This window comes from Pongo pygmaeus, chromosome 15 (genome assembly GCF_028885625.2).
Source record: "Pongo pygmaeus isolate AG05252 chromosome 15, NHGRI_mPonPyg2-v2.0_pri, whole genome shotgun sequence".
Lineage (NCBI taxonomy): Eukaryota > Metazoa > Chordata > Mammalia > Primates > Hominidae > Pongo > Pongo pygmaeus.
This window is the reverse complement of record NC_072388.2, coordinates 21,318,893-21,345,139: the sequence shown is the minus strand read 5'-3', so window position 1 is coordinate 21,345,139 and position 26,247 is coordinate 21,318,893. Positions and strand designations below refer to the sequence as shown.

Below are 26,247 nucleotides of genomic sequence, written 5' to 3'. Positions count from 1 at the left end.
AATTCTCCAGCCTCAGCCTCCTGAGTAGCTAAGACTACAGGCCTGCACCACTGCACCCGGATAATTTTAAAATTTTTAGTAGACAGGGTCTCGTTCTGTTGCACAGGCTGGTCTCAGACTCCTGGGCTCACGTGATCCTCCCCTGTCAGCCCCCCAAAGCGCTGGGATTACAGGCGCGAGCCACCGCGCCTGGCGATTTTGTTTCCTCTGTACTCTTCGTAGCTCACAATTACGCTAAAAGAACCTTTTTCCCATTGTTAATTCCTTCCATTTCCCTCCGCCACCCGTCGATTCCCCCTATTTTTAGGAAACTCGAAGATGATGTCCCTTCAACGTTCTCTCCTGTATTCTCAAATGATCCAGTCCTAAATATTTTTTAATACATTGGCTAGTTTATTTCTGATGGCATTAAAAGTATCTGCACAACTGTTCCCTTATTTATAAAGCTCACAGATGCTGTATGACCTGTAACATTATACTAGCTAATGAGCTCTCCCGGAGCAGTTGACGTGGAAGGAGTTTTCTTCCACTTGGTTGCAAGGAGAAAGATGGAGAAAGCGAGAGACGATTGCAAAAAGAAATAACTTATTCCATTTTCTCAGTGCTGTTTGGGGGCTCTGTGCTAATACTTAAATTGCAGAGGAGGGAGGAGACGGGACTGAGGATGGAGGGGAGCAGAGGAGGCAGGGGCGGAGCCTCGGCGGGCGAATAAAACCCCTCGCTAAAGAGAAGCACGTTAGTGTGTGGAGAAGGCACTCTCCCGAAACCAGAGGGATGCGGCCGGCTGTGCAGTAGAACGAGGATAGAAAAGAGGAAAACAAGGGCACAAGACCAGCGAGAAAGAAGAGGACACCTGGGAAAGGCGGAAGCAGAAGACGGGGAAGGGAAAAGAAACCCATAGCAGGTGGAAACCAGATCTAGAGCAACACGGTCAGGTCCACAGTTTGTTTTTCTAGAAGAGAAGAAAGTACCTGAGGATTGCTCTTTTTTCCTACCGTTAATGAAAACTACTTTTGTCTTCATCATAAAAGAAAAAACTAAGGGGAGGTAAAGGCAATCTCCTGTTTTATTAGGAGGAGAGGTGAAGGGAAATCCAGGCTCTCTTTCTGAATAAGCCACTGCCTGGTGCACAGAGCAGAACCATCCTGGTTTCTGAAGACACATCCCTTTCAGCAGAATTCCAGCCGGAGTCGCTGGCACAGTTCTATTTTTATATTTAAATGTATGTCTCCCCTGGCCTTTTTTTTTTTTTAGCAACACTTTTCTTGTTTGTAAACACGAGTGACCAGAAAGTGTGAATACGGAGTAGGAATATTTTTCGTTTTCTCTTTTATCTGCTTGCCTTTTTTAGAGGGTAGGAGTGGTTCCTATTTCGGAAAAGGACGTTCTAATTCAAAGCTCTCTCCCAATATATTTACACGAATACGCATTTAGAAAGGGAGGCAGCTTTTGAGGTTGCAATCCTACTGAGAAGGATGGAAGAAGGAGCCAGGCACCGAAACAACACCGAAAAGAAACACCCAGGTGGGGGCGAGTCGGACGCCAGCCCCGAGGCTGGTTCCGGAGGGGGCGGAGTAGCCCTGAAGAAAGAGATCGGATTGGTCAGTGCCTGTGGTATCATCGTAGGTGAGTTCCATTCCTTCCCGGCCGACCCCTCCTCTCCCCTCTGGTGGTCCTCCTGTGAGATCTTAACCCTTCGAAAGCATTGTTGTTCTTCCTATTCCTTAGAAAAGGATTGTCAGTCACCTGAGCTGTAACCCACCTCCACTGGTCAAGTTTGAGATGCATAGGAAATACATCATACATCTCCTCCTCCAAACCAGGCAAAGATTCTGCCCAGTGTTCATAGAATGGAGCAAATCGTGGTCAGAAACCCGGCTGATGATTAGCATTGCCTGGGAACTCCTTAAAAATACAGGTCCTGGTCTCTACACTTGGAGGTTCTAGTTCAATAGGTTTAAGGAAGGACTGAGGGACCTGAACAAGTTTTTATGCAGCTATTATTCCCAGGCTGAGGATGGGCTTTTAAGGTATATTTGGTAGCTATTTTGCCGTTTTATGTTAAATGAAACTATGGGATAGCTATTAAAAATAGCAACAGCAACGCCCTGCCTTTTTATTTGAGCGTTTTCCACCTAATGCAGCACTTTTACTGTGTGAAGTAGCTGTGACAAGGCTGTTATTCCCATTTCATAGATGGGGAAGTTATGGAAGAAAAGAGGGGACAGATTGTGCCTCTCGGTAAGTGGAGAGTTTGCAGTTTCTCCAGTTGCCTGGTGGAGTCCACCTGTTTCTTAACAGCCACGGAGGACCCGGTGAGGATCTCAGAGGGAATAAGGAGTGACTAGAATGTGTAGAATGTGGAGTTGAGGAGGAACTGATGGGTAAAATATGTGTCCTAGCTGGGAGGTGCTGAAGGTGGGGAACCTGGGTGGCGCCAAGGGTGCCAGTGCAGGCCACTCAGACACCCTGAATGTACTTTGCAGGGCAGGAGTCCCAAATACAGCTTCGTCTCTAGACAGCACATCCTCTTTCCAGAGAAGCCTTGGAGATGGATGGCAGGCAATAGCTCACTATTCCTGCCCTCACTTCAGAGTGAGAGATTGTTCTGCTATCTTTGGTAGAGGGCGTTACTTTTTTCCCAGAAAAAGGAGTGCAGGACGGTCAGGCATAGATATGCTTCTTTGTCATCTCTCCAGAGTTCCTTCATGAAAGCTCGTTGTGTCCGGGTGCCCCTGAACCAGTTTCTCTGGCTGACGCCATGTTCTATGCAATAGCTCAGAGATATTTTGGCATCTGAGCAATAGTGACACTGGAGATCACTCTTGAAATCAAATAAAATCAGTACAGTATTCAGATAATCCTCTTCACCTCTACACCCAGAACTTTAGTGACCAAGCTTTCTTCAGTCTCTAAAATGAAATCCCATCCCCCCCACTCCCCCAACTCCTCCTACCCCCTGGAATCCTGTTTTATGTGATTCTCTGACTCTGGGAGGTTTTCTAGGCCATCTACAGTTATAAGAAAGATAATGTTATAAGAAAAATTATAGTCATGATCTGAATCTCTCTTTACTTTTTCTCATGACTTTTTTTTTTTTTTTTGCCTCTCCTTTACTTTATCTCAGTTGCTCAAAAGAAATGAGAACAGCCAAGTATTCAGTATGTATAGCACATGCCAGTTTAAGGTCTATAAATAGCCCAGAGGCTGATACCTCCTTCACCAATTTGACTGACAGAATTAAGCATTTTTCCCCCTCTAGGAAGGTTCTGACTTATACACAGAAGCGCACGCCCACAGGCACACAAGCACAATTAAACATCCTTCTTCCTGCCTCAGCCTGGCTCACCCTTCCCAACATAGGTTCAGGTATTCTTTTTTTTTCAGACGGAGTCTCACTCTGTGGCCCAGGCTGGAGTGCAGTGGCGCGATCTTGGCTCACTGCAAACTACGCCTCCCGGGTTCACGCCATTCTCCTGCCTCAGCCTCCTGAGTAGCTGGGACTACAGGCACTCACCACCGCGCCCTGCTAATTTTTTTTGTAATTTTAGTAGAGACGGGGTTTCACCGTGTTAGCCAGGATGGTCTCAATCTCCAGGTTCAGGTATTCAAGGGTAGAGGGTACTTTCCTATATACTGATGTTTTTGTCTCTTCCTTTAACATCTTTTTCTAAGACTATGAAGAAATGGGAGTGTTCAGGTATAATAAGTACAGTTTCTGTGGGTATATGTTACTACTGATTTGTCCACAAACTTATGGATGGTACTTCAGTGGGAGAATAATCTCAAAGCTCCCCATGGTGGCATTGCAGTAACAAGAATGGCAACTCTGGTGTTCTGTGATGAAAAGAGATTCCAAATATGTGATTTCAGAGCAACTGGGATATTTTTGCAAAGCATGAGAATCCTTGTAGAGTTAATAGGCACTATTCTACCCCAACTTAAGCTAGACACAAATTTCCCCTTTAAGATGATACAGGGGACAAAATCCATTCTGCTTCCCCTCCTGAGTTGCTGTTGAGTCACAGATGTGCTGAGGAACTGCCCTTTCCTCTTCCAGAGAAGTTTCTCAGTGGATGATCGTGATTCAAGTGTTTTCAAGACCAAATGCAAAAATAGAAATGGCATTTTCTGTGTAGATTTCAGGGATCTGGTGTTCAATGTCAACACTGCAGAAAAAAAGAGAACTAAAAGGCAAAAAGAGGGCCGGGTGCGGTGGCTCATGCGTGTAATCCCAGCACTTTGGAAGGCCAACGCGGGCGGATCATGAGGTCAGGAGATCAAGACCATCCTGGCTAACACAGTGAAACCTCGTCTCTATTAAAAATCCAAACATTAGCCAGGCGTCGTGGCACACACTTGTAGTCCCAGCTACTCGTGAGGCTGAGGCAGGAGAATTGCTTGAACCCAGGAGGCAGAGGTTGCAGTGAGCCAAGTTTGCGCCACTGCATCCAACCTGGGTGACCGAGCGAGACTCCATCTCAAAAAAAAAAAAAAAAAAGTCAAAAAGAGAAAGGAAATTTTCTAAGTGAATCAGGAGACATGGTATGGAAAAGTAGAATTTGTCCCAAATCTTTCTTTCTTTCTTTTTTTTTTTTTTTTGAGACAAGGTCTAGCTGTGTTGCCTAGGCTGGAGTGCTGTGGCGTGCTCACTGCATCGCTGCAGCCTCAAACTCCTGGGCTCAAGCGATCCTTCCACCTCAGCTTCCTCAGTAGCTGTGACCACAGGCATGCACCACGACACCTAGCTAATTTTAAATTTTTTCTCGTAGAAACAGGGTCTCACTATATTGCCCAGGCTGGTCTCCAGCTCCTAGGCTCAAGAAATCCTCCCACCTCAGCCTATCAGTGCTGGGATTACAGGCATGAGCCACCGTGCCCAACCCCCAAACCTTTTTTTTTTTTTTTCAGGGACTGTGGCAAAGTTATATTTGCCCTAAATCTATCTCTCTCATACCTAACTGACTAAGAGGGATAATTTAACCTACATGTTTTGTAAAATTTCATTCACAATCATCATGGATGATTGAAAGCAGGGATAACAGAATGGTAAGTGTTATGGAAATATACAATGAATTAATAGAAGACTTATGCCAGAGAGTTCCTTATATCCTGATTGGGAAGATGAGATGCATATGTACTAAATAGAGAACATTCAAAATTAATGACATGGTTTAGTTGTGTAAGAGCTGAAGTAGGGCAAAGTTATGTGAATGGTGGGAAGCAAGGAGAGAGAGGTTCTTACTAAGAACTAGATTAAGAAGTATCTTGAAGGATTTGAGGAGAAGACGAAGTAGGGAAGCTGATTCTGGGAGTTTTCGTAGGTAAAAGCATAATGACTAAACTGTTATTTCCTAGATCAAAGATTGTGTCCTTAAAAAAAAATTGAACTATGAGAAAAATTGAGCCAGGTGTGATGGTGGATACCTGCAGGTAGTCCCATGTACTTGATCATTTTAGCCCAGGAGTTTCAGGCCAGCCTAGGCAACAGAGCAAGACCTCGTCTTCATTTTTTTTTTTTTTTTTTTTTTTTGGAGACAAGATCTCACTCTGTTAACCAGGCTGGAGTACAGTGGTGCAATCATAGCTCACTGCAGCCTCGAAAGCAATTCTCCCACCTCAGCCTCCCAAGTAGCTTAATAATTTTTAAAATTATTTTTAATTTTTTTTAGAGACAGGGTCTCCCTATGTTGCCCAGGCTATCTTGAACTCCTGGGCTCAAGCAATCCTCCTGCCTCAGCCTCCCAAAGTGTTGGGGTTACACGTGTGGGCCACCGTGCCCAACAAAACCTTGCCTCTTAAAAAAAAAAAAGCAAGTGTCTTATATATTTCTGAATCTTTAGTGTTTAACAGAATGCCTGCTTAAGGAATACTTACTCAAATGATTGTTGAATTTAACGGACTCTAGGACAAAAATATGAATAGGAAACATTTATCTGCAGGGCTGCTGGGAACCTGGCTTGAAAATCTTTAAGCTAGGAGTAGTTTTATCAACCTGGACAATTAGGTTGGCCCATTTTAATCTTTTAACGTCACCCTTGTCCTAACCTAACCAGGCTTTTGTTCTCCATGTACTTGGCTAAGGAAACCTGTTGGCAGCATATTAATTTAGATTTCACCATGAACGTGGAGTTCCCCCCAAAGTCGAAAGAGGGTGTGGAGGACAGCAAAGTTCATTTATTAATGATACCAGAGCTACTGTTAATAGCTGTGTTTATTAAACACTTAGTATATGCCAGGTACTCATCCAATTACCTAACATACCTGAACTTATGTGTCATTCACAATAACTCATTTGGTAGACACTTTATTATCTCTTCCTCCAGATAGGAAATAGAGGCTCAAAGGGGTAAGCAACTTTGCTGAAGGTCACACAACTAAAAAATATTGGAGCTAGGATTCAAACCCAGAGCTTGTCTGAATCCTGAATCAAGCTCGTAAGCATTATTCTTCACTATTTCTATTTTTATCTCCTAAAGGAGTATTTTCTTTTAGAATCTGGACAGAGGTCCTTATTCATTTTTATAGATGAGTGAATACTTATTGTATAGCAATTAATTTTGTGTTCCCAGTGAGGAAGTTTCCCAGTATAGCGGGGGAGCTGGGCTGTCAGCTGGGAGTGAAAGAAAGTAATATTCCCGGTGCAATTGCAGGAAGACTTGGGTGAGCCTGAGGGGCATCTGGCCAGCACAGACCGTGCTCGCATTCATTCCTGCACATGCACACCTTTCCTTTATGGACCAGTGTTCTTCCCAGCCATGTTAGAGGTACCCACAGGGTTCCTGGCCATTTAGGTACTTTATACCAGTCACATACCTAGGTATGTAACCAGAATCTATGTCTTGAAGGCATTAAAAGGAAAACCTTAAACAAATTAAATTTAACAGTGTTTAATTGAGCAAAGAACAATTCGTGAAGCAGGCAGCCTCTTGAACCAGAACTGGTTCAGAGTTTCTGGGGCAGCCTCATGGTCGAAGAAGATTTATGGGCAGAAAAAGGCAAGTGACATACAGGAAATAGAAGTAAGGTACAGAAACAGCTTGATTGGTTACAGCTCTACATTTGCCTTATTTGAACAAGGGTTGGACAATTGGCTGCCTTTGGCTGAAACTCAGTGAATGGTACAAAAGTAGGTTACAGTCTATTTACACATCCAGTTAGATTACGTTTCACTACACATGGAGAAACCTTTAAGTGGAATTTAAAATATGTAAGGAGGCAGCTTTAAGCTAAACTTAACAAAGGTGAAAAAGCTGGCTGGAGAGCTGTAATAATAAAATTAAAAAGTATATAATGTCAGACCATTTTGTTTTCAGCACAGTTTATGTTTATGGGGGATCTTGGTATATTTGCTACAGAACAATACTGGATGCTGATCTAGCTACCAGACCACTATCTCCCAACTAACATGATTTTTTAAAATAGTATTTATTGAGCTCTTACTGAATGCCAATTCTTTTTTTTTTTTTTTTTTTTTTGAGACAGAGTCTCGCTCTGTCGCCCAGGCTGGAGTGCAGTGGCGCAATCTCGGCTCACTGCAACCTCTCTCTCCCGGCTTCAAGTGATTCTTCTGCCTCAGCCTCCTGAGTAGCTGGGATCACAGGTGCGATCTACCATGCTCAGCTAATTTTTGTATTTTTAGTAAAGACAGGGCTTCACCATGTTGGCCAGGCTAGTCTCGAACTCCTGACCTCAAGTGATCTGCCCGCCTTGGCCTCCCAAAGTGCTGGGATTATAGGCGTGAGTCACCACGCCCGGCCTAAATGCCAATTCCTGAGCTATAAGCTCTTTATGTATATTATTTCATTCAATCTTCACAACAATCCTAAGAAATTACTTATTCTAATTACCTGTATGTTAATAATGGGGAAATTGAGTCACAGAGCTGGTAGCTAATTTTCCTAGGGTCATACCACTGATAACTGAGATGACTCCATAGCCAAAACACTTAACCATTTCTCATTTCTAATTGGTAACCAAGACAGGAGGAGGCTGATGTGTATTGCGTGGTGGGGCAGCTGGCCACGGAGGAAGACAACCCTGAGACTGGAGTCCAGAAAGACCATGGATGTCTGATACTGAAAAAATAGGGGGAAAAATTTTTAAGGGTTTCTGTCAACAGAGAGGTGTGGCTACGGGTATAACTGTACTGAAATGGCTCTGGGCTGACTTGGAAAAATTTCAAGTATAAAAGATCTCACACCCATGTGGCCTACACCACTTTAGAAGATTTTGCATTTTAGTTTCTAATATGATGTATCAGCTTCTAGTCCCAAAAATGTCTACTGGATGGTGATCAGAGGGAGGGAGTGTGAAAACTGCTTCTTGAGTTGTACTTCAATTAAAAAATACAAATACACTCACACAAAACATAGGGGGATTACGATTTGGTTCATTCAGGATGAAAATGTGATTAAAACCCTCATTGTTTTCAAATAAAATTCTGGGACAGAAGCCAGCTAGGAGGTATTTCAAAACAAACACATCTTGGTGAGTAGGGAAAGGCTATATACCCAGCAATGTAATAATAATAAGTAGCTGCCATTTACTGAGCATACATTGCTAGGTGATGGTAGAGCCTAGATTCCCACCCAGGTCACTAAAATCTGAAGCAACTGGGCTTAACTGAAATGCTCCTCAGTCTGGAGTGCAAGGTGGCTGGGACCAGGGATCCTGTTGGACACTTCCTGACTCCAGGAACCAGAGAGCTCAAGGAGTAATTTGGTTGAATCTGCTACTGTCAGGGCGATAATACATTCCCTCAAAGAGCAGAGTGACACAGAATGACTGACTAGCAGGAGATGCTTAGAGTGGAGGAAAGAAAGTAGGAACCCGGCAGGTAAGAAACTATGTCCAACAGACACACCAGACCGCCATTTTAAACAATCACAGTTAAAAACACCCTGTACCCACCAGGTGCGGTGGCTCACACCTGTAATCCCAGCACTTTGGGAGGCCGAGGCGGGTGGATCACTTGAGGTCAGGAGCTCGGGACCAGCCTGGCCAACACGGTGAAACCCCATCTCTACTAAAAATACAAAAATTAGCCAGGTGTGGTGGCAGGTGCCTGTAGTCCCAGCTCCTTGGAAGGCTGAGGCATGAGAATCACTTGAACCCAGGAGATGGAGGTTGCAGTGAGCCAAGTTGCACTACTGCTTACTCCAGGACTCTGTCTCAAAACAACAACAAACAAACAAACACACACAAAACACCACTGTACCCAAACCAAATAACCTTCTCAGAGTGGCCAGCACCATATATACACTTTTCTGAGTTAAATCAGCTTATTGAAGTGGGGTAGAGGTGTGAGGCATCTTGGCTGGGGCTTCTCAAGTTGCCAGGCTACCGAGGTTTTCTGTCTTTTCTGATGGGTAATCCAGCAGCACAGCTGCCTTCAAAGAAATGCCTCAGGAATGTCTGTTGTTGTTTTGTTGTTACTGTAGGAGAGGGAGATGGATCTAGAAAAGCAGGCACAAGCAAATGATCCCAGGAGTATATCCCAAACTACAGAAAACAAGAACCATTCAGGAACCCAGGGAGCTAGAAACTGTTCCTTTCCAATGCTTAACTCCCTGCTGAGCATATAGAGCATGGAGGACCATGCCTTCTTTCCCCTTCCAGAACACGTCTACAGAGCAGGCCCCCAGATCCCTTCTCCCTGGAGATCTGGAAATGGCAAACTGCAGGCTCCTCTCTGCTGCAGGAGTGGGAGCAGCTGGACATAGGATTCAGAATTATTCCACATTTTAACAAACACTCACCGAGCACATTATATTCTAGGCCTTGTCCTGAGCACTGGTGAATTTTATTTCTAGGAGGCAAAATAATCCCTCAAGTCTATTTTAAGCTGTTTTATTTATAGAATGAGTGAAGTTCGAGCTGAAAAGCTTTATTGATCACATCTCATCCCTCATCTTTGTCACAGTCACATGTCTTCCCATTGGTTTGCTCCCTGCTTTAAATATCCTCAGCATTAGCAGTGACATCACTTCTGGGGAGAAGGTTTCACAATGTCTGAAGATGGACCAGGCAACCTCACACTGAACTGCACATTGCAAAAGCAGATTACTCAGAAAAAGTACCACTGCTGCAGAATTATTACTTTTCTCATCTGTCTCCATGTTTTAAAGGTGCTTGTTTGTACATTTAGGAAATGCACAAATACTTCAGTGCTTTTTAACAGTACAGTTCTGCAGAGAGTGTTTAGTAAGCAGCCGATAAAGACAGGTCAGGTTGACTTAAGGTGGTATTTGGACCCTGATACTGAAAGCAGGAAGTTTAGTGTGAATTTTTCCATGATTTGCATCAGCATGCCATAGACTGGGAGGAACCACTGATTAGAAAAAGATGGGCTTTACAGATTGTCTTAAGTTTGCAAACCGCTTCCCTATTTACAATCTTTGTAATCTTGAGCAAGCTAATTATCAGTTTACTTAGCTGTGCAATGGAAGTTTCTTGTGGAGTATTTAAACAAAGCTGGCCAGGTGGGGTGGCACATACCTGTAATTCCAGCACTTTGGGAGGCTGAGGTGGGAGAATCACTTGGATCCAGGAATTCAAGACCAGCCTGGGCAACACAGTGGGACCCTGCCTCTACAAAATATTTAAAAATTAGTCAGGTGGGGTGGCACACGCCTGTGTTCCCAGCACTAGGGAGGCGGAGATGGGAGGATTGCTTGAGCTTGGGAGGCAGAGGTTGCAGTGAGCTGTGATCGTGCCACTGCACTCCAGCTTGGGTGACAGAGTGAGACCTTGTCTCAAAAAAAAAAGTAAAAATTTAAAAAATAAAACAAAGTCTTTGCGCTCCTTTAACTCAAGGAGAGAAAGAAATGAATATTTATTGGAAGATACCATAGTGCATCAGTATGTTGTAGAATGGGGGGAACCATTGATGATTAGTGGTTCCCACCCCCAACTCACACACTCAATAATTTTGGTTCTGAAATTTCAACTGGACTGACCCAGTAAGAAGACTGACCGTTTCAGCCCAAGTCTGACCTGCTTAGCAACCAGCTGGTTGCTTTTCCTTTTCTCTTTGCTGAGCTGAGTCTACTCACTCATCAGAATCAGTCTGACACTTCCCTCTCCCAGGAGGACTTTTCTGAACAGCCCATGCCAGTGATTTTTTTTTTCCACCCATTAAAATCTTGTCATATATTGCAATAGCCCTCATGCAGCTTCTGCTCTGCGTGGTGGTATCAGTTCTGTGTCTGTGCACGTGTCTTCCCTTTCCACACAGTTCCTTGAAACCAGGCACTGTGTCTCACTTTCACATCCTATAACCTAGTACATGGTGAGTATTGAATAATAGCAGTCAGTCAAAAACAAATCATCATTCAAGATTGCCTCACAACGATGTGAATATACTTAACACTGCTAAACTATAGAGTTAAAAATGGTTAAGATGGTAAATTTTGTTACGTGTCTTTACCACAATGAAAATTTTGTTCATTTAAAAATGAGTTATTCCTATGAATAATACATTTTTGTGCTTAGGTTTAAAAAAAAATCATACAGGCTCAAATTTGAAAGGGATTAGAGCTTAACCAAAAGGTAACAGTGCTGAGGTTGAGAAGCCCTGTTCTACCTTCAAACTTCAATGAAGCCCAGATACTTTGTTGTGGGAGGCTGTCCTGTCTATTGTAGGAAGTTTAGCAGCATTACTGGCCTCTGCACACCAGGTGCTGTAGCTCTCCCACCCTCATTGTGATAACCAAGTGTCTCCAGATACGGCCAGCTGACTTCTTGAGGTGGTAGACAAGTTGTTCTCAGTTGAAAACCACCGAGGAAGACAAAGCCTCTCACTGTGGACGCCTGGCTCCCCAGTTGGGCTGGGAATACTGGAGGCAAGATATGGGTCCTTCATGGGCTTATTTGAGGGCTCAACACTCAGCCCCCCACTACCCCCAGGCTACGATGCCTGTCTTTCAGTAGCTGGTAGTTGGCTCCATCCGTTTCATTAAAAGTCCATGTGTGAACAAGTGCTTCCCAATTACCTTCCAAAACAAGCATGTACAGAGTGGGCCCTCAATAAATACCTTTTGGGATGCAATTACCTGCTGCCGGCCCACCTGCGGCATCTAAAAATTACACCTAGACCAGCAGAAAAATGACTCAGAGAATGTTTCATAGTCCTGGCTGTACAGTGCTGTTTTGGAGCCAAGCCTCCAAAGCAAGTCCATTGAATTCTTCTAGGGCTGGTCTCTGTCCCTACTGCTACAAATCCTAGCCATTCCTTACATTTGTTAGCATTTCACAAATTATAAAGTGCCTCACATGTAGCGTCTCCCTTGATTCCCCACAACAACCCTGTTGAGGTAGGCAGGGCAGGAACAATTACTCCCATTCTGCAGATGAAGAGACTGATTTTCAGAAAAATTCAGGTCACACAGCAAAGCAGGGACAAAGTTTCTCCTCCAGCTCTAAGTCTAGTGCCCTTTTCATGTTTTCAATAAGGAATCCAGAACAGCAGAGTTCTGCAGTGCCTTCCACATCTCAATCTGCAGAAGATGTTGACTCCTCAGGGCATGTGTCAGAGTCTTGACCTGCTACCACCCCTGAGGAGCTGTTTGTACAGTCCCGATGGGAAAGTGTAAACACGGTGAGAGGCATGGTGAGCTTCCAGGCCTGGCGTGAACATCAAAGCCTGGGCCCCACATGCCAGACCTGCTTTCACGCTGTTCCCTTAGTCCTGAAAAGCTCTGAGATCCTCTCAGCCACTTTGTGGAAGAAACACAAAGCAGGTTCACCTAGCTTTCTCTGGACATCATGGAAATGGCCAAAACCTCCAAGCCCCAGGAGGAGGCTGTGGCTAGATTTCAAGGCTAGCATGAGTAAGGAAGGCCAAAGCCTTTTGGATCTGAGGGTCTGTTGGGCGTCAGAAGTCTGTAATTCGATGCCTTAGGAAATTCTCTGATGGCTGTAACATTCTAGTGTGGACAAGCCTAGATGTGAGTAATGCTTTAATGGGAGTCACATGGGTATTGGTCTACAGATGGGGGAGTTAGTGATTATTCATGGCAAATGTGGGTTTTCTCAATTCCGGCAATTTTTCTAGTGAAGACTTGCCCATTGAGACAACATGGCTCCTTTTTAATGAAATGATTTGCTTGGTTTTTCTTTGACAGAACAAGCCAAACTGGGTGTCATTGTCCAGGCATCCTAGAATTCATTCTTCCCTAAAGAAGATCTGTGTGATAAGATGATTACTTTATTAGTTGGGGAGGATAGAAGCAGGACTAAAACTCTAACCTTGAGTACCTCAGCAATACCAGATGGATGTGCGTCTCATTCTAAGTGGCTTTACAGACAATGAGTCTAAGCTAAAACATTGGAGGAAAAAAACCCACAGTAATCAACTTTCTTCCTATATCTCATCAAGAAATGTGTGTTGGCAGGGCGGGATGGCTCATGCCTGTAATCTCAGCACTTTAGGAAGCCAAGGCAGGAGGATCACTTGAGGCCAGGCATTCGAGACCAGCCTGGGCAACATAGTGAGGCCCCCTCCCCCCATCTAAAAACATAAAAATTAGCTGTGTATAGTGGCACACACCCATAGTCCTAGCTACTTCGGAGGCTGAAACAGGAGGATCACTTGAGCCCAGGGGTTTCAGGCTGCAGTGAGCTATGATCACACCACTGCACTCCAGCTTGGGTGAAAGAGTGGTGAGACCCACAGCCAAGCGTGTAATCCCAGCACTTTGGGAGGCCAAGGCAGGCGGATCGCCTGAGGTCAGGAGTTCCAGACCAGCCTGGCCAACATGGTGAAACCCCATCTTTACTAATAATACAAAAATTAGCCTGGCATGGTGGCACACGCCTGTAATCCCAGCTACTCAGGAGGCTGAGGCAGGAGAATCGCTTGAACCCATGGGGCGGAGGTTGCAGTGAGCTAAGATTGCGCCACTGCACTTCAGCCTGGGTGACAGAGTGAGACTGTCTCAAAACAAAAAAAAAAAAGAAAGAATGAAAGAAAACAGAGAGAGAGGAAGGAAGGAAGGAAGGTATGTAGGTTCATAGTCAAAGTAGAAAAGCCTTTTCCCAGTTCATCTTTTTCAAAGCCACTCCAGGAAAGTCGCACTTAGACAGCGTCCAAGTTGAAAAGCCCAACTGTTAAAGTGTCTGTTGTGCAGTTTCCAGAGGGGAGGCAGCATGGAATCACGGAGGAAAGTCTGGACCAGGAGTCCAAGGACTTAGCTTCTCATCCAGGCCTTGCTACTTATGCAGTGCATGACTTTGATAAAGTCCCTTCACCTCTCTGAGCCTCAGTTTTTGCAATGGTAAAATAGGAATGATACGACCTGCCCTGTGCACCTAAGAAAGTACTTAGGAGATCAAGTAAGGTAACGGATATCAATGTTTTATAAATCCCCACTGAAGGTGGTACTGCAATAGAAGGAAGGAATCAGATCTGTGTTCCAACTCTTTAATAAGTGCCTCCTGTGAACCATTCCCATTGCCTATGAAGTACAGCATAGAAGACTGACTCCAATGTATTAGGAAGACCTTTTATTATCAGGGAAAAGCTGGAGGCTGTGACAGAAGATTTAGCTTCCAGTCCAGCTACAACAAACTTACCCTATGATTTAGGCAAATAACTGCCTTTCTAGGTCTCAGTTTCTTCATCCATAAAATAGGGATAATAATACCATCTTCATTTTCCCCACTTGAAAAATAGGAATAATAATTGTCCTATTTTCTTCCCCTATAAATTGGAGATGATAGGCCAGGCGCAGTGGCTCACGCCTGTAATCCTAGCACTTTGGGAGGTCGAGGCGGGTGGATCACTTGAGGTCAGGAGTTCAAGACCAGCCTGGCCAACATGGTGAAACCCCATCTCTACTAAAAATACAAAAATCAGCCAGGTGTGGTGGCATACGCCTGTAATCCCAGCTACTTGGGAGGCTGAGGCACGAGAATCACTTGAACCTGGGAGGCAGAGGTTGCAGTGAGCCAAGATCGTGCCACTGCATTCCAGCCTGGGCGACAGGCTGTTCCCTAGCACTTAGTTTATACTAGTGTAGCTCAATATTTTTTTAGCTTTTATCTTTGTAATTTTATTTATTTATTTATTTATTTATTTGAGACAGGGTCTTGCTCTGTCACTAGAGTGCAGGTGCACTCACAGCTCACTGCAGTATCGCCCTCCCAGGCTCAAGCAGTCCTCCCACCTCAGCCTCTCTAGTATCTGGGACTATAGGCGCATGCCACCATGTCTGGCTAATTAAAAAAAAATTTTTTTTTTTTAGAGATAGGATCTCCCTATATCACCCAGGCTGGTCTCGAACTCCTGGGCTGAAGTGATCCTTCCACCTCAGCCTCCCAAAGTGCTGGGATTACAGGCATGAGCCACCAATGCCTGGCCTATCTTTGTAATTTTAATTTGGTCAAAAATAAGGTTTTGGGGGCAGAAACCCAATTTTTATGAAGTGAGGACTCTTATTCCAATGCCAATCTACTGTGACCCTCGCAATCACTCTGGCAGCTCTCTGCCAGAGTTCTTAAAGGTTGGGGCCTCCAAGAAGAAGCGAAGGCAAGAAGTGAGCAGTTAGTGTTGCACGTCCCATCTTCCAGTGGCTCCTGTGGCCTAGAGCAAGGGAACATACTCGAAATGTCAGAGTGAAAACGGAAGAGAAGCACTTACTGATCCCTGCTACAGTGTTTGTTTTCTACGAACCCTTAGTGGAACATTGACACTCTTCATTCCTGAGAAGATTGGATCTATTAAATAACACCCATCCTCATTTTCCCTCTTGCAACAGCCATTCTTGGCTCTAAGAAGCACCTAGCTATACACTCCTCCCTTTTCAGTAGCTTAAAGACCAAAGTCAAACCTTGTTTTTCTCCTGCTATTGATTGTTTGTCTAACCCCTTGAGCTGGTTTTATAACCCTAGCTTTATTGCTCTAGTCTTGGCTGGCTTTGAAATTCCCTATGGATCGCTCTTTTGATAACCTCCTGCTAGGCAAGGAATTTACTATCATCTTTCAGCACTATTAGCAAACCTGTCTCGAGATCTCTCATTTCTCAGCACTTGATATCATCCAGAGAACAGCAGTTTGGCGGGGGAAGAATCATTTGACAGGGGGAACGTGTCCTAAGTCCTGGAATACTACAAGCAGGTCTTTTAGTCTCTACTAACCCAGTACTTCTGAATAGAGCATATGGGGACTGTCTGAGAGAGGAGGGCTGAAAAATGTCCTGTTGTCCTATCATAGAACTTTACATAAACTTACAAGAAGAGGAAAAGTCTGTAAGGATTGGTGGCACTCAGAATCTCCTTTTTCTATCTTCTCTTTGCCTGATAATTATTATCACTAATTTGATGATGAGGAGTTATGTCTCTTAGTTTCATTTCTATAAGCAGCCCTGTTCTGTTGGGAAAGACTGTTAGCACCAAAATTAGGAAGACATATTTGAGACAAATATGTGCTTCCTTTTCATCTGCATCTAACTTCAGCCTGTGCCTTCTGATTCTATATTTCAGTCTCAGGGCTAGATTGAGGTTGAGTTATGGTTGAGATCTGAACATCAGTTTTTAAAAGCTGAGCATAGGACCTTACAATCTCCATCTCACTGGTTCCAGACCACTACAGAGAGATCATGGAGGCTTGAGATGTCCTTAGACCACAGTCAAATCCAGCTGACCTCAGGATACTCTAGCTCTGCCTTTCCACCTGCATCCGTTTGGTCTCTGCTCCTTTCCTCAGGCATTTCGTGGTGCAGCTGGGCAGAGCATGAAGAAGCACTTTCAAAGCACCCACCCAATGGACCTTGATGACCTATTTTACCACAAGAAGTGGACAGAGGAACATTTGGGAGGAAGCATGTCAGGAACGGCCTCCACACTCTTACTCCTCCTCTGTGTAACACACACAACCCAGCAGCCAGCCATTCAGTACTGGCTGCGGGCCTCACCTCTCAGGAGAAAACCAGCCCCTGCACATAAGCAGAAGTGGATTAGTGGAAAGAGCGCCGGATTAAGTATCAGGAGACTGACTTCTAGATCCAATTTTACCCATCAGTAGCTGTGGAATTTGGAGAAAGCCACTTAACCCCTCTATGTCTTAATCTCTTAGTTTGTAAAATAGAGAGGGAAGTACCTGCCCATCTCCTCTCCCTGAATTCCATAAGGTTGTTTTGAGGGTCACGTGAAACATTGGTGGGTAATGACCTTTGAAAGAATATAGTACTGAGGCTTTGTATGCATTGCATTCCTACACACCACTTCTAAACTACTAGGACTGTTTTTATACAGTTATTTTATGTTCTTCACCAAGGGTGGGGCCGTCATGTCTAGGGTAGAAGCCAGCCTCCAGGAGTGTTTTCCACACTTGTAAGTCTTGAAAACCCCCAATCTTGGGGTATGACCACAATCTGTCCAAAAAATATTGCCCTTTGGCTCATTTTTGAAGCCTTCCAGCGGCAGGTGGTCTCTGAAAACAGCCCACTTTTCCAGCCGTGCCATTTTCAGAGAGTCTTGTGGCCCTTGTCACTTTGGGTGGACCACGTGTTGCTCAGCTGGAGGGTCCTGAGATTCGATACTTCACCATCACTTACTGCGATGTGGACCTAGGCAACTCACTTGGTATCTCTGAGACTCAGTTTCCTCCTCTGTAAAATGTGAGAAATATCTGATTCCATAGTGTCGTCCTGAGGATTAAATGAGATGTGGAAAGTACCTGATCAAGTTCCTGGTCAATATGTGTCAGTTCTCTGCTCCTCTTTCCCCTACTTCAGGGAGAATTATTGCTAGGCACACCTGCCTGCAGATCATTTACGTATCTCCAAGGCATTTCAGAATCAGATCAGAAATGAGACCACCCTCCAAATGCCAATCCTGCCAACCATCCTGTCTCTACTGTCTCCCCTCCTTACCCTTGGTGCCCCATGCAGGGAACATCATCGGCTCTGGAATCTTTGTCTCGCCAAAGGGAGTGCTGGAGAATGCCGGTTCTGTGGGCCTTGCTCTCATCGTCTGGATCGTGACAGGCTTCATCACAGTTGTGGGAGCCCTCTGCTATGCTGAACTCGGGGTCACCATCCCCAAATCTGGAGGTGACTACTCCTATGTCAAGGACATCTTCGGAGGACTGGCTGGGTAAGAGGATCTGTGGAGACCTGAATGGTCTAGGGGAAAAGGAGGAAGACATTCAGAAGGAGGTCAGATCAGAAAAAGCCAAGGCCAGGGGTTTCCAGTCTCCAGTGTGCCACAGGGTGCTAGAGAATGGAATGTCTCTTCTGCTTCCCTGCCATGGTTGCTAGTGTAGCCTTGTGTCCCCTTGAGGCTCCTGATAATGATGGAGGACCAGGTTTGTAGTTTTGACCTCTATGTTGATCTTAGTGGGAAGGATTCTATGAGTGAGAGCAAACAGAACTGTATAACAACACTGACCACAGATTCCCAGAGAAAGCACATCACAAAAACAACGCCCTTCTATCTTGACAAATGAGAGTGGCCACCTAAGGTAGAGCATACCCTCTTCTCACACTACCAAGGATAATGGCCTCCCTCTAGAGCTGGGCCCTAATCTTAAATTTCCTCAATTTCTGCATCCCTGCCATTAGTAAACCCTTACCAATGGGCCAAAGGGTGTGGAAGGCGCTTCCCCTGCAAACTTCCACTTGCTGCCTCTCCTGATTGTTGCTTACATAACCACACCCTTAGTATGTCCCGTCCATCAACATTCTGGGGTTGCAGATTTTGTTTTTCCACCATTGGATGCTGGTGGCTACAGTGATGGAGAACAGATCAGGAAAGGAGAGGAGAGAAAGAAAGAATGCCAAGACTTGTGTTAGTGCTTGTGGAAATTTAGCTCTTCATCATTAAACCATTTTATTGTCATTGCAGAGGGCTGGGTGTCTCATTTGTGGGTGGGGGCAGAGGCTGGGCTCTTCAGCATCCCTGAAAATAAAAAAGAGATGCATGACTTGCCCGGGCTCTCCCCTGACGTCTCTGCATCCCTGCCATGCCTGTCGGCGGGGATGTCCCTTTCCTCCTTCAGGTTCCTGAGGCTGTGGATTGCTGTGCTGGTGATCTACCCCACCAACCAGGCTGTCATCGCCCTCACCTTCTCCAACTATGTGCTGCAGCCACTCTTCCCCACCTGCTTCCCCCCAGAGTCTGGCCTTCGGCTCCTGGCTGCCATCTGCTTATGTAAGTGTCATCTGGGTCTTGGTAGCAAGACAGCCTCTTTTATTATATTTATTATTATTATTATTTTTAGAAACAGAGTCTTCACTCTGTCACTCAGGCTGGAGTGTAGCCGCATGATCATAGCTCACTGCAGCCTTGAACTCCTGGGCTCAAGTGATCCTCCTGCCTCGGCCTCCCAAAGTGTTGTGGTTACAGGTATGAGCCACTGCACCCGGTCTGAGGGACAGCCTCGTTTAGCCTCCCTGGTGGTCTACATGTCTCTGACTCTCCTAACTTCTCTCCAGTTTTTTTTTTTTTTGTGAGGCAGCATCTAACTCTGTCACCCAGGCTGGAGTGCAGTGGCGTGATGTCCACTCACTGCAACCTCCGTCTCCCAGGTTCAAGCGAATTCTCCCACCTCAGACTCCCGAGTTGCTGGGATTACAGGCATGAGCCACCATGCCCGGCTAATTTTTGTATTTTTTGTAGAGATGGAGTTTCACCCTGTTGGCCAGGCTGGTTTCGAACTCCTGACGTCAAGTGATCCACCCGCCTTGGCCTCCCAAAGTGCTGGGATTACAGGCCTGAGCCACCTCACCCTGCCTCCTTTTCTTTTCCCCATTACTTTTCTTTCAATTTCCTACAAGTGTGTTTTGTATGAATGGATTCTGCATACGATTGGCTGGTGTTAAAAAAAAAAAAGAAAGAAACTTAAGTAGCTCCTTGAAGGCACTATGATTTTCACTGGCAGGGTTCTTGACGTTACGCAAAGCACTTTCACCTATATTATCTGATTTGGGCCTAATGACAAGTCCATGAGGTAAGCTGGGCCAGTGTTAACATTTTCCCAGAACAGATAAGGAAACAGAGAGCCAGGCAAGTGACTTGCCCAGGGAGGCAGGCCACGTGGAGTGCAAGGGCTCCTGATTTCTTGTCTGTCCAGTGCACTGCACTGTGCTGGCTACTCCCAGCTGCTCCTAGGAAGATTACTCTGGCTTCATGGCAGTAGGTCCACATCTACTTCTACCTCAACTTGTCAAGTCACACTCTTTTAACTCTCTTGGGGAAGGGTTTGTCCATGGTCCCTGCCCTTGATGAGTTTTCTAACTAGGAGAAAAGCCATATAGACAGATACTGTGGTTAGGATTCAATTGCAGTAAAAATTCAGAGAAGGGAGCTAGGCATGGTGGTGTACACCTGTAGTTCCAGCTACCTGGGAGGCTGAGGTAGGAGGGTTGCTTGACCCTGGGAGTTCTGGGCCACAGTGAGCTATGATCACACCTATGAATAATAGCCACTGCACTCCAGCCTGGGCAACATAGTGAGATCCTGTCTCTAAAAAAAAAAAAAATTAAAAACAACAGTAACAATAAAATTCAGAGAAGGAGAAAAGATCTCTGTGGGCTGGAATAGGTTAGAGAGGCTTTCTAGAGAAGTTCTGCAGAGCCGTATTTCTAGGAAGTCTCAAAGCTTTATCTCTGATATTAGTCATCTCAATGGATTGGGGTATTTTACATCTTTAATCAAAAACTAATTTCTAAAGTAAATACTTAGATATGTTTCAGGGGCTCCACCTCTAGAGTTCACTCGGTCCCTGCCTTCCCATACCTTCTAACACACATACACTTAGCTGAGGGTAGTGACCATCCTGGCCATATGCTTTCCCAGGTCCTGACACTTTTGCTTCTGTCCTGCTACGGGATGGGGGAGGAAGAGATCACTCACCCACCTCAGTAGCCTCTTACAGGGCAGGCAGCTGGGACCTAAGAGGCGGTCTCCTTGGCAAGTGAGCCCTCTTTGGCAGTGCTGGTCAACTCTGGGACAGCCCTCCACCACCCAGGCCATTTGCAATATGGGGCCAAGACATTTGTTTGAGGGTGTATTCCTTGTGTTTAGTCAGGCCTGCTCACAGATCTGGAGGCAGAGGAATGCAGGCTCCAAAACCAGGCTGCCTGCGCCTGCATCTCCAGTCCACCATTTCTAACTGCAGTGGTGAGTGCTGGGCAAAATCACCCGCCCACCCTGTTGTGAGATGGGGAGTGTAATCCTAGCTGCCTCAAGAGGTCGTAGTCACAAGGACTGCAAGAGAGAAGGAAGGGGACACCCTCAGCATAGTGTTAGACACCCAGCGCCCCAGTCATATCAGTCACTGGGGGTGGGCAAGATGCTGGGGCCACTTTATCCTTGCATCCTAGCTGGATCCAGAGTTGAGATGGGGAGCGGGGAAAAGCGAAGGCGTGGGAATGCAGGAAGAGTGCTGTTTCTGCCGTCAGATCAGCTAAGGGGAGGGTGGGAAGCAAGGCCACAGAAGTGCTGGCCACTGCTGTTTTGGTGTTTCTTTGCACACAGACAGCTTCCTTTTTCCTGCTGATGCTGCTAAAGTGTCTCAGACAAGAGGCCACCCTTACCCTCCTACTAGAAATCAAGAACCCCTGAGGCTGTTCAGTTTGCACCCTAGGAGAGGAGCCAGGCCACAGGTTGAAGAAGTTCCCGGGCAGCCAGACCCCATGGCTTCCTTTGCATTCCCCAAATCTGCCAAGGGTTTGACATCTTGCACAAAGACCCTCCAAAGTAGTGTAGCCTTTTGGGCGTCCCCTCGGACCAGAAAGGTCCAAACCCTCCTAGGAGATAAGAACGGCACCTGCCTGTAGCCCTGCTCCAGAAAGACAGGTTGCACAGTCCTCTCCACAGCCTTCCCCTCACCTAGACACTGCTAGCACCAAGTCAAGGAGAAATTTAGAAACTGGCTGATGACAAAAATGACAAGATCCCCCTCCTCTATTCCTGTAGTCAAAGATTCAGTAAAGCTTATCTAAGTTTGTCCTCTGCCTTCTCAGCAGAACTGCAAGGAAATTATCTCCAACTTAACAGTAGCCAATCTTGTCCTCCAAAGATAGGAATTTTCAATGTCCTTGAAATATGTGTTCAAATATTTGTCTACCTTCATAAGCAGAAAAATCTTAAATCCTTCTTATTCCCAAGTGTATTCCTCCTTATTTCCTTTAGGGGAAATGGAAACCAGCTCCACACCTGTCCCGCTGCAGTGTCCCTTTCCTCCTAGCTGTGAAGGCCATGTGGAGCTGCCATCCCTCTGCCCAGCAGGGTGCACACGTACATGCATTAGCTATACACAAACTTCCTCTCTCCCTTTCCTTATGCCTGACACTCCCAGCTGCTTTGAGTCTGTGTACAGAGGTTCTGTTTTCCGGTTTGTTGAATACTTTTTTTTTTAATCCACTTCTATAGGCCCCTCAAATCCTCTTTTTTTTTTTAATTTTATGGCAGGCCATACCAGATAAGCATCCAATCCTCTCATAAGGTATTCAATAAAACAAGAACCAAGCTGTCAGGAAGACTCGGTAGATGCTTTTTTTTTTTTTTTTTTTTTTTTTTTTTTTTTGAGACGGAGTCTCACTCTGTCACCCAGGCTGGAGTGCAGTGGTGCCATCTTGGCTCACTGCAACCTCCTCCTCCCAGGTTCAAGCGATTCTCCTGCCTCAGCCTTCCAGGTTGCTGGGATTACAGGCATGAGCCACCACGCCCAGCTAATTTTGTATTTTTAGTAGAGATGGGGTTTCCCCAAGTTGGTCAGACTGGTCTCGAACTCCTGACCTCAAGTGATCCACCCGCCTCAGCCTCCCAAAGTGAGGCCACTGCGCCCAACTGGTAGATGCTATATTTCATTAAATGGTGGCACTTTTTATTCCAGCACCCCTCCCACCCACCCACCTACCCCCACCATCATCCAGCCCTCCTCATCTTCTTAGCAGGTGCCAGGCAAGCCAGCTGCATAAAATAAGCCCAGCCTGTGTCTCTTTTGGGAGACGCAGTAGAGAGTTCGGGTGTGGCGTGAACATATGCATATGGGGAACTCTGCTTCCTTCTGTCCTGTGGTGACATGCTGATGACTGTGAAGCGAGAGGTTTTGAGGAAAGGCCACCCTCTGTGGAGAGGTCATTGCTGTATAATGGAGGGCACTGGAGGACAGGGCACAGGGCCCAGCAGGGAGAGCCCGTGTGGTAAAGCCCGTGGCGAGGGTTTGCTGGGGGAGGGAGGAGATGAGGCCAAGTCTGGTTCCATGGTGGGGCTGTTTTGGAGGAGAACTGATGAGAAATGAAGTTGGGACTAGCCGGGTGGTGGGGGTGGAGAGGTGGAAAGAACCTGCTGAAACTGGCTTGCCTGCCGGATCCTGGAGCGGGTGGGGGAGAGGAGAGGGAGAGGGAAGGAACTGCAGACTTGGATCACACTTATGCAACTGCAGCTGCCACTTCGAGTTATTCTATTATTTAGGTCAAAGCTGATTACTCACTGCTGAGTCAGCAGAATATCCCTAGCCACCCGGCAGTAAAAAAGAAAAGAAAAAAAAAAAAAAGAGGGAGAGAGAGAAAAAGTATTTTACATTTTAATTAAATAAAAAGCCTTTCTCTCTTCTCCAGAACAAGTATATTAGTGGGAGTGGAGGGAGTTAGGAGGGGACTGGGAAGTGTTAGAACTTGGTTTTGATACCTTTTGTGATTTGCTTGTGTGTTTTTCTCCTTTTGTATTATTTCATGAGTAAATGACTATATTCCCCATATAAAAGATCCAAGTAAGATATAAAAAGAGTCAGCAGCGATAGCCGCCCTTATCATCAGCCCCTGGCCAGTAGCTGCAGTCATAGTGGATAGTTCTAAATAAAGTGCATCTATTACTGTACAAATCTGGCTGCATAGACCTATATATTGACAAGTTGTTCCTACAGCGTGCCTTTTTTTTTTTTTTTTTTTTTGAGACGGAGTCTCCCTCCGTCACCCAGGCTGGAGTGCAGTGGCGCGATCTCGGCTCACTGCAAGCTCTGCCTCCCGGGTTCACACCATTCTCCTGCCTCAGCCTCCCGAGTAGCTGGGACTACAGGCACCCGCCACCATGCCCAGCTAGTTTTTTGTATTTTTAGTAGAGATGGGGTTTCACCTTGTTAGCCAGAATGGTCTCCATCTCCTGACCTCGTGATCCACCCGCCTCGGCCTCCCAAAGTGCTGGGATTACAGGCATGAGCCACCACGCCCGGCCTACAGCTTGCCTTTTTATCCTGTAGCCACATCTTTTGGCTGTTACCTGGGTCTCTAGTTGTAAACAAAGCGTCCACAATGATCCAGAGGAAGCACTGGGTCCAGGGGACACCCTTTCCCAGGCTTCCATCTGTGCATCTGTGCAACTCTGCATTTTCCTCTGGGATCTGTTTGCCCCCTCGTTCTCTTGGAGACTGGATCACCTTTCATTCAGTCTGCTCCTGGCCTCCTTCCTCTCATTTGGGGTTGGAGTCATGTCCAGCACCTGAAGTGGAATCAATTCTTTTTATTCAAGTTCCCCACTTCTCCCTGAATGTCTCGACCTAAAGAAGCTCCTTCTCCTTCCTCGCCCTCAGGAGAAAGAAATATCCTGTATGCATTTCTCAAGGAAAAAATGCTTCTAATCTTGCTTTCTATCTTTCTACTGAGATTCCTAAGAGGCTAGCTTTTTCCAGGGCTTCAGATATCTCTTCTTCCTTGAGCTATTTGGAAAGGAAAGGACTTCACGTGTTGCTTCAAACTCCTGAGTTGCTTTGCAATTCCTCTGCAGAAAGCCTCCAACTGCCTGGTGCAGAATGCTGTCACAGAGAAACTCGTGAGTTGTTTTGCAAGTCTCTTGCAAGTTTAATCAATCCCTTGACATCAGAGCGTTCAATAGTCTTTCCTATCATCTAAATCCCTTAACCTCAGTTTATTTTCCCTTGAGCCTTCACATTCTCTACCCCCAAACTTCTCCTCCCCAGACACTAAACATTTTCCTTCAGATAACTGGGCAGCACTGCCTTCTTGCCCTTCCCTAGTCCCCAGAGTTCTTCGGGTATCCGATCAGCCTTGTTTATATGAATTCAGACAAATACAGACTGGCCTACATTTGATTCCCATACATCCAAGACTCCATTTTTCTCTGTACACCTCCTAACTAGCCAGCATCTAAAATCTAAATGTATTGAAAATCTCTTGATTTTTACTCAATGGCCAGTTTGACTACCATCCCATTTTTCATTTTTATGATGCATTAAGATAAAAATTATTCTGTAAGCAGATTTTTTTGGAAAAGAGAAACTAAAAAAAATCCATCAGCTAATTACCATACTGAACTCCTACACCAAGAGGAGATAAGGTATGATTTATAGAGTCTTAGAAAAGATTAGTCTAGTGAAGAGAATAGTATGCAAAAACACATAATTACAATACAATGTGATGGGGAAAAAATGTGGGCAACACAGAGAAAGGGGCTTCAAAGTTGGGAAGAGAGTGCTTGGAAAGGCTCCCAGCTGGAGCTAAATGTTGAAAGGTAAGTAGATTTTATCCAAGGAACAGGGAATCACTGAAAGATTTTGAGCAGAGGAGTACCATGATTAGGTTCACATTTGGGAAAGAAAAGACTGAAACTTGAAGCAGAGAGACAAGCAGGCTAGGCATTTGTCCAGGCCAGAGGGACGGTAGCCTGAACTAAGAATGAAGTAACAAGGATGGAGAGGTGACAAAAACAAGAACGATTTAGGAGTAGAATCAGCTGGACGTATTGATTAATTGACTACTAAGGGAAGGAATCAAGTTTGTCTCCAAATCAAAATGAAATGTGTTTCAACTTAAACGTTCCCAGCATTGATGACAAGCAGTTAGAATGTGTTCTACGTTGGCCGGGCGTGGTGGCTCACACCTGTAATCCTAGCACTTTGGGAGGCCGAGGCGGGTGGATCACGAGGTCAGGAGTTCGAGACCAGCCTGGCCAATATGGTGAAACCCCTGTCTCTACTAAAAATACAAAAATTAGCTGGACGTGGTGGCGGGGGCCTGTAGTCCCAGCTGCTCAGGAGGCTGAGGTAGGAGAATCACTTGAACCCAGGAGGCGGAGGTTGCAGTGAGCCGAGATTGCGCCACTGCACTCCAGCCTGGGCAACAGAGCTAGACTCCATCTCAAAAAAAAAAAAGAATGTGTTCTATGTCTGCCTTCCATGTCCTCCCTAGAGCCCCGAGGGGTGCTGAGCAGGTCTCTGGTTAGAATCTTCCCCAGGGTGGTGCTCCCAGGATCCTGCTCAAAATTTTGCCTGCTCTAGAGCAG

At 45.6% G+C, this 26,247-nt stretch overlaps 1 protein-coding gene across 1 annotated transcript in view; it reads left to right on the top strand.

Annotated features, from left to right (window-relative positions):
• Positions 1–509: 509 nt before the first annotated feature.
• Positions 510–26,247, top strand: part of SLC7A8 (solute carrier family 7 member 8) — a 58,514-nt gene continuing 32,776 nt past the window's right edge. Inside the window, exons 1-3 of the mRNA XM_054448879.2 lie at positions 510–1,626; positions 17,895–18,099; positions 19,004–19,155. Coding sequence (XP_054304854.2) covers positions 1,476–1,626; positions 17,895–18,099; positions 19,004–19,155 — 508 coding nt within the window. The 5' untranslated portion in view covers positions 510–1,475. The remainder of the gene's footprint in view (positions 1,627–17,894; positions 18,100–19,003; positions 19,156–26,247) is intronic.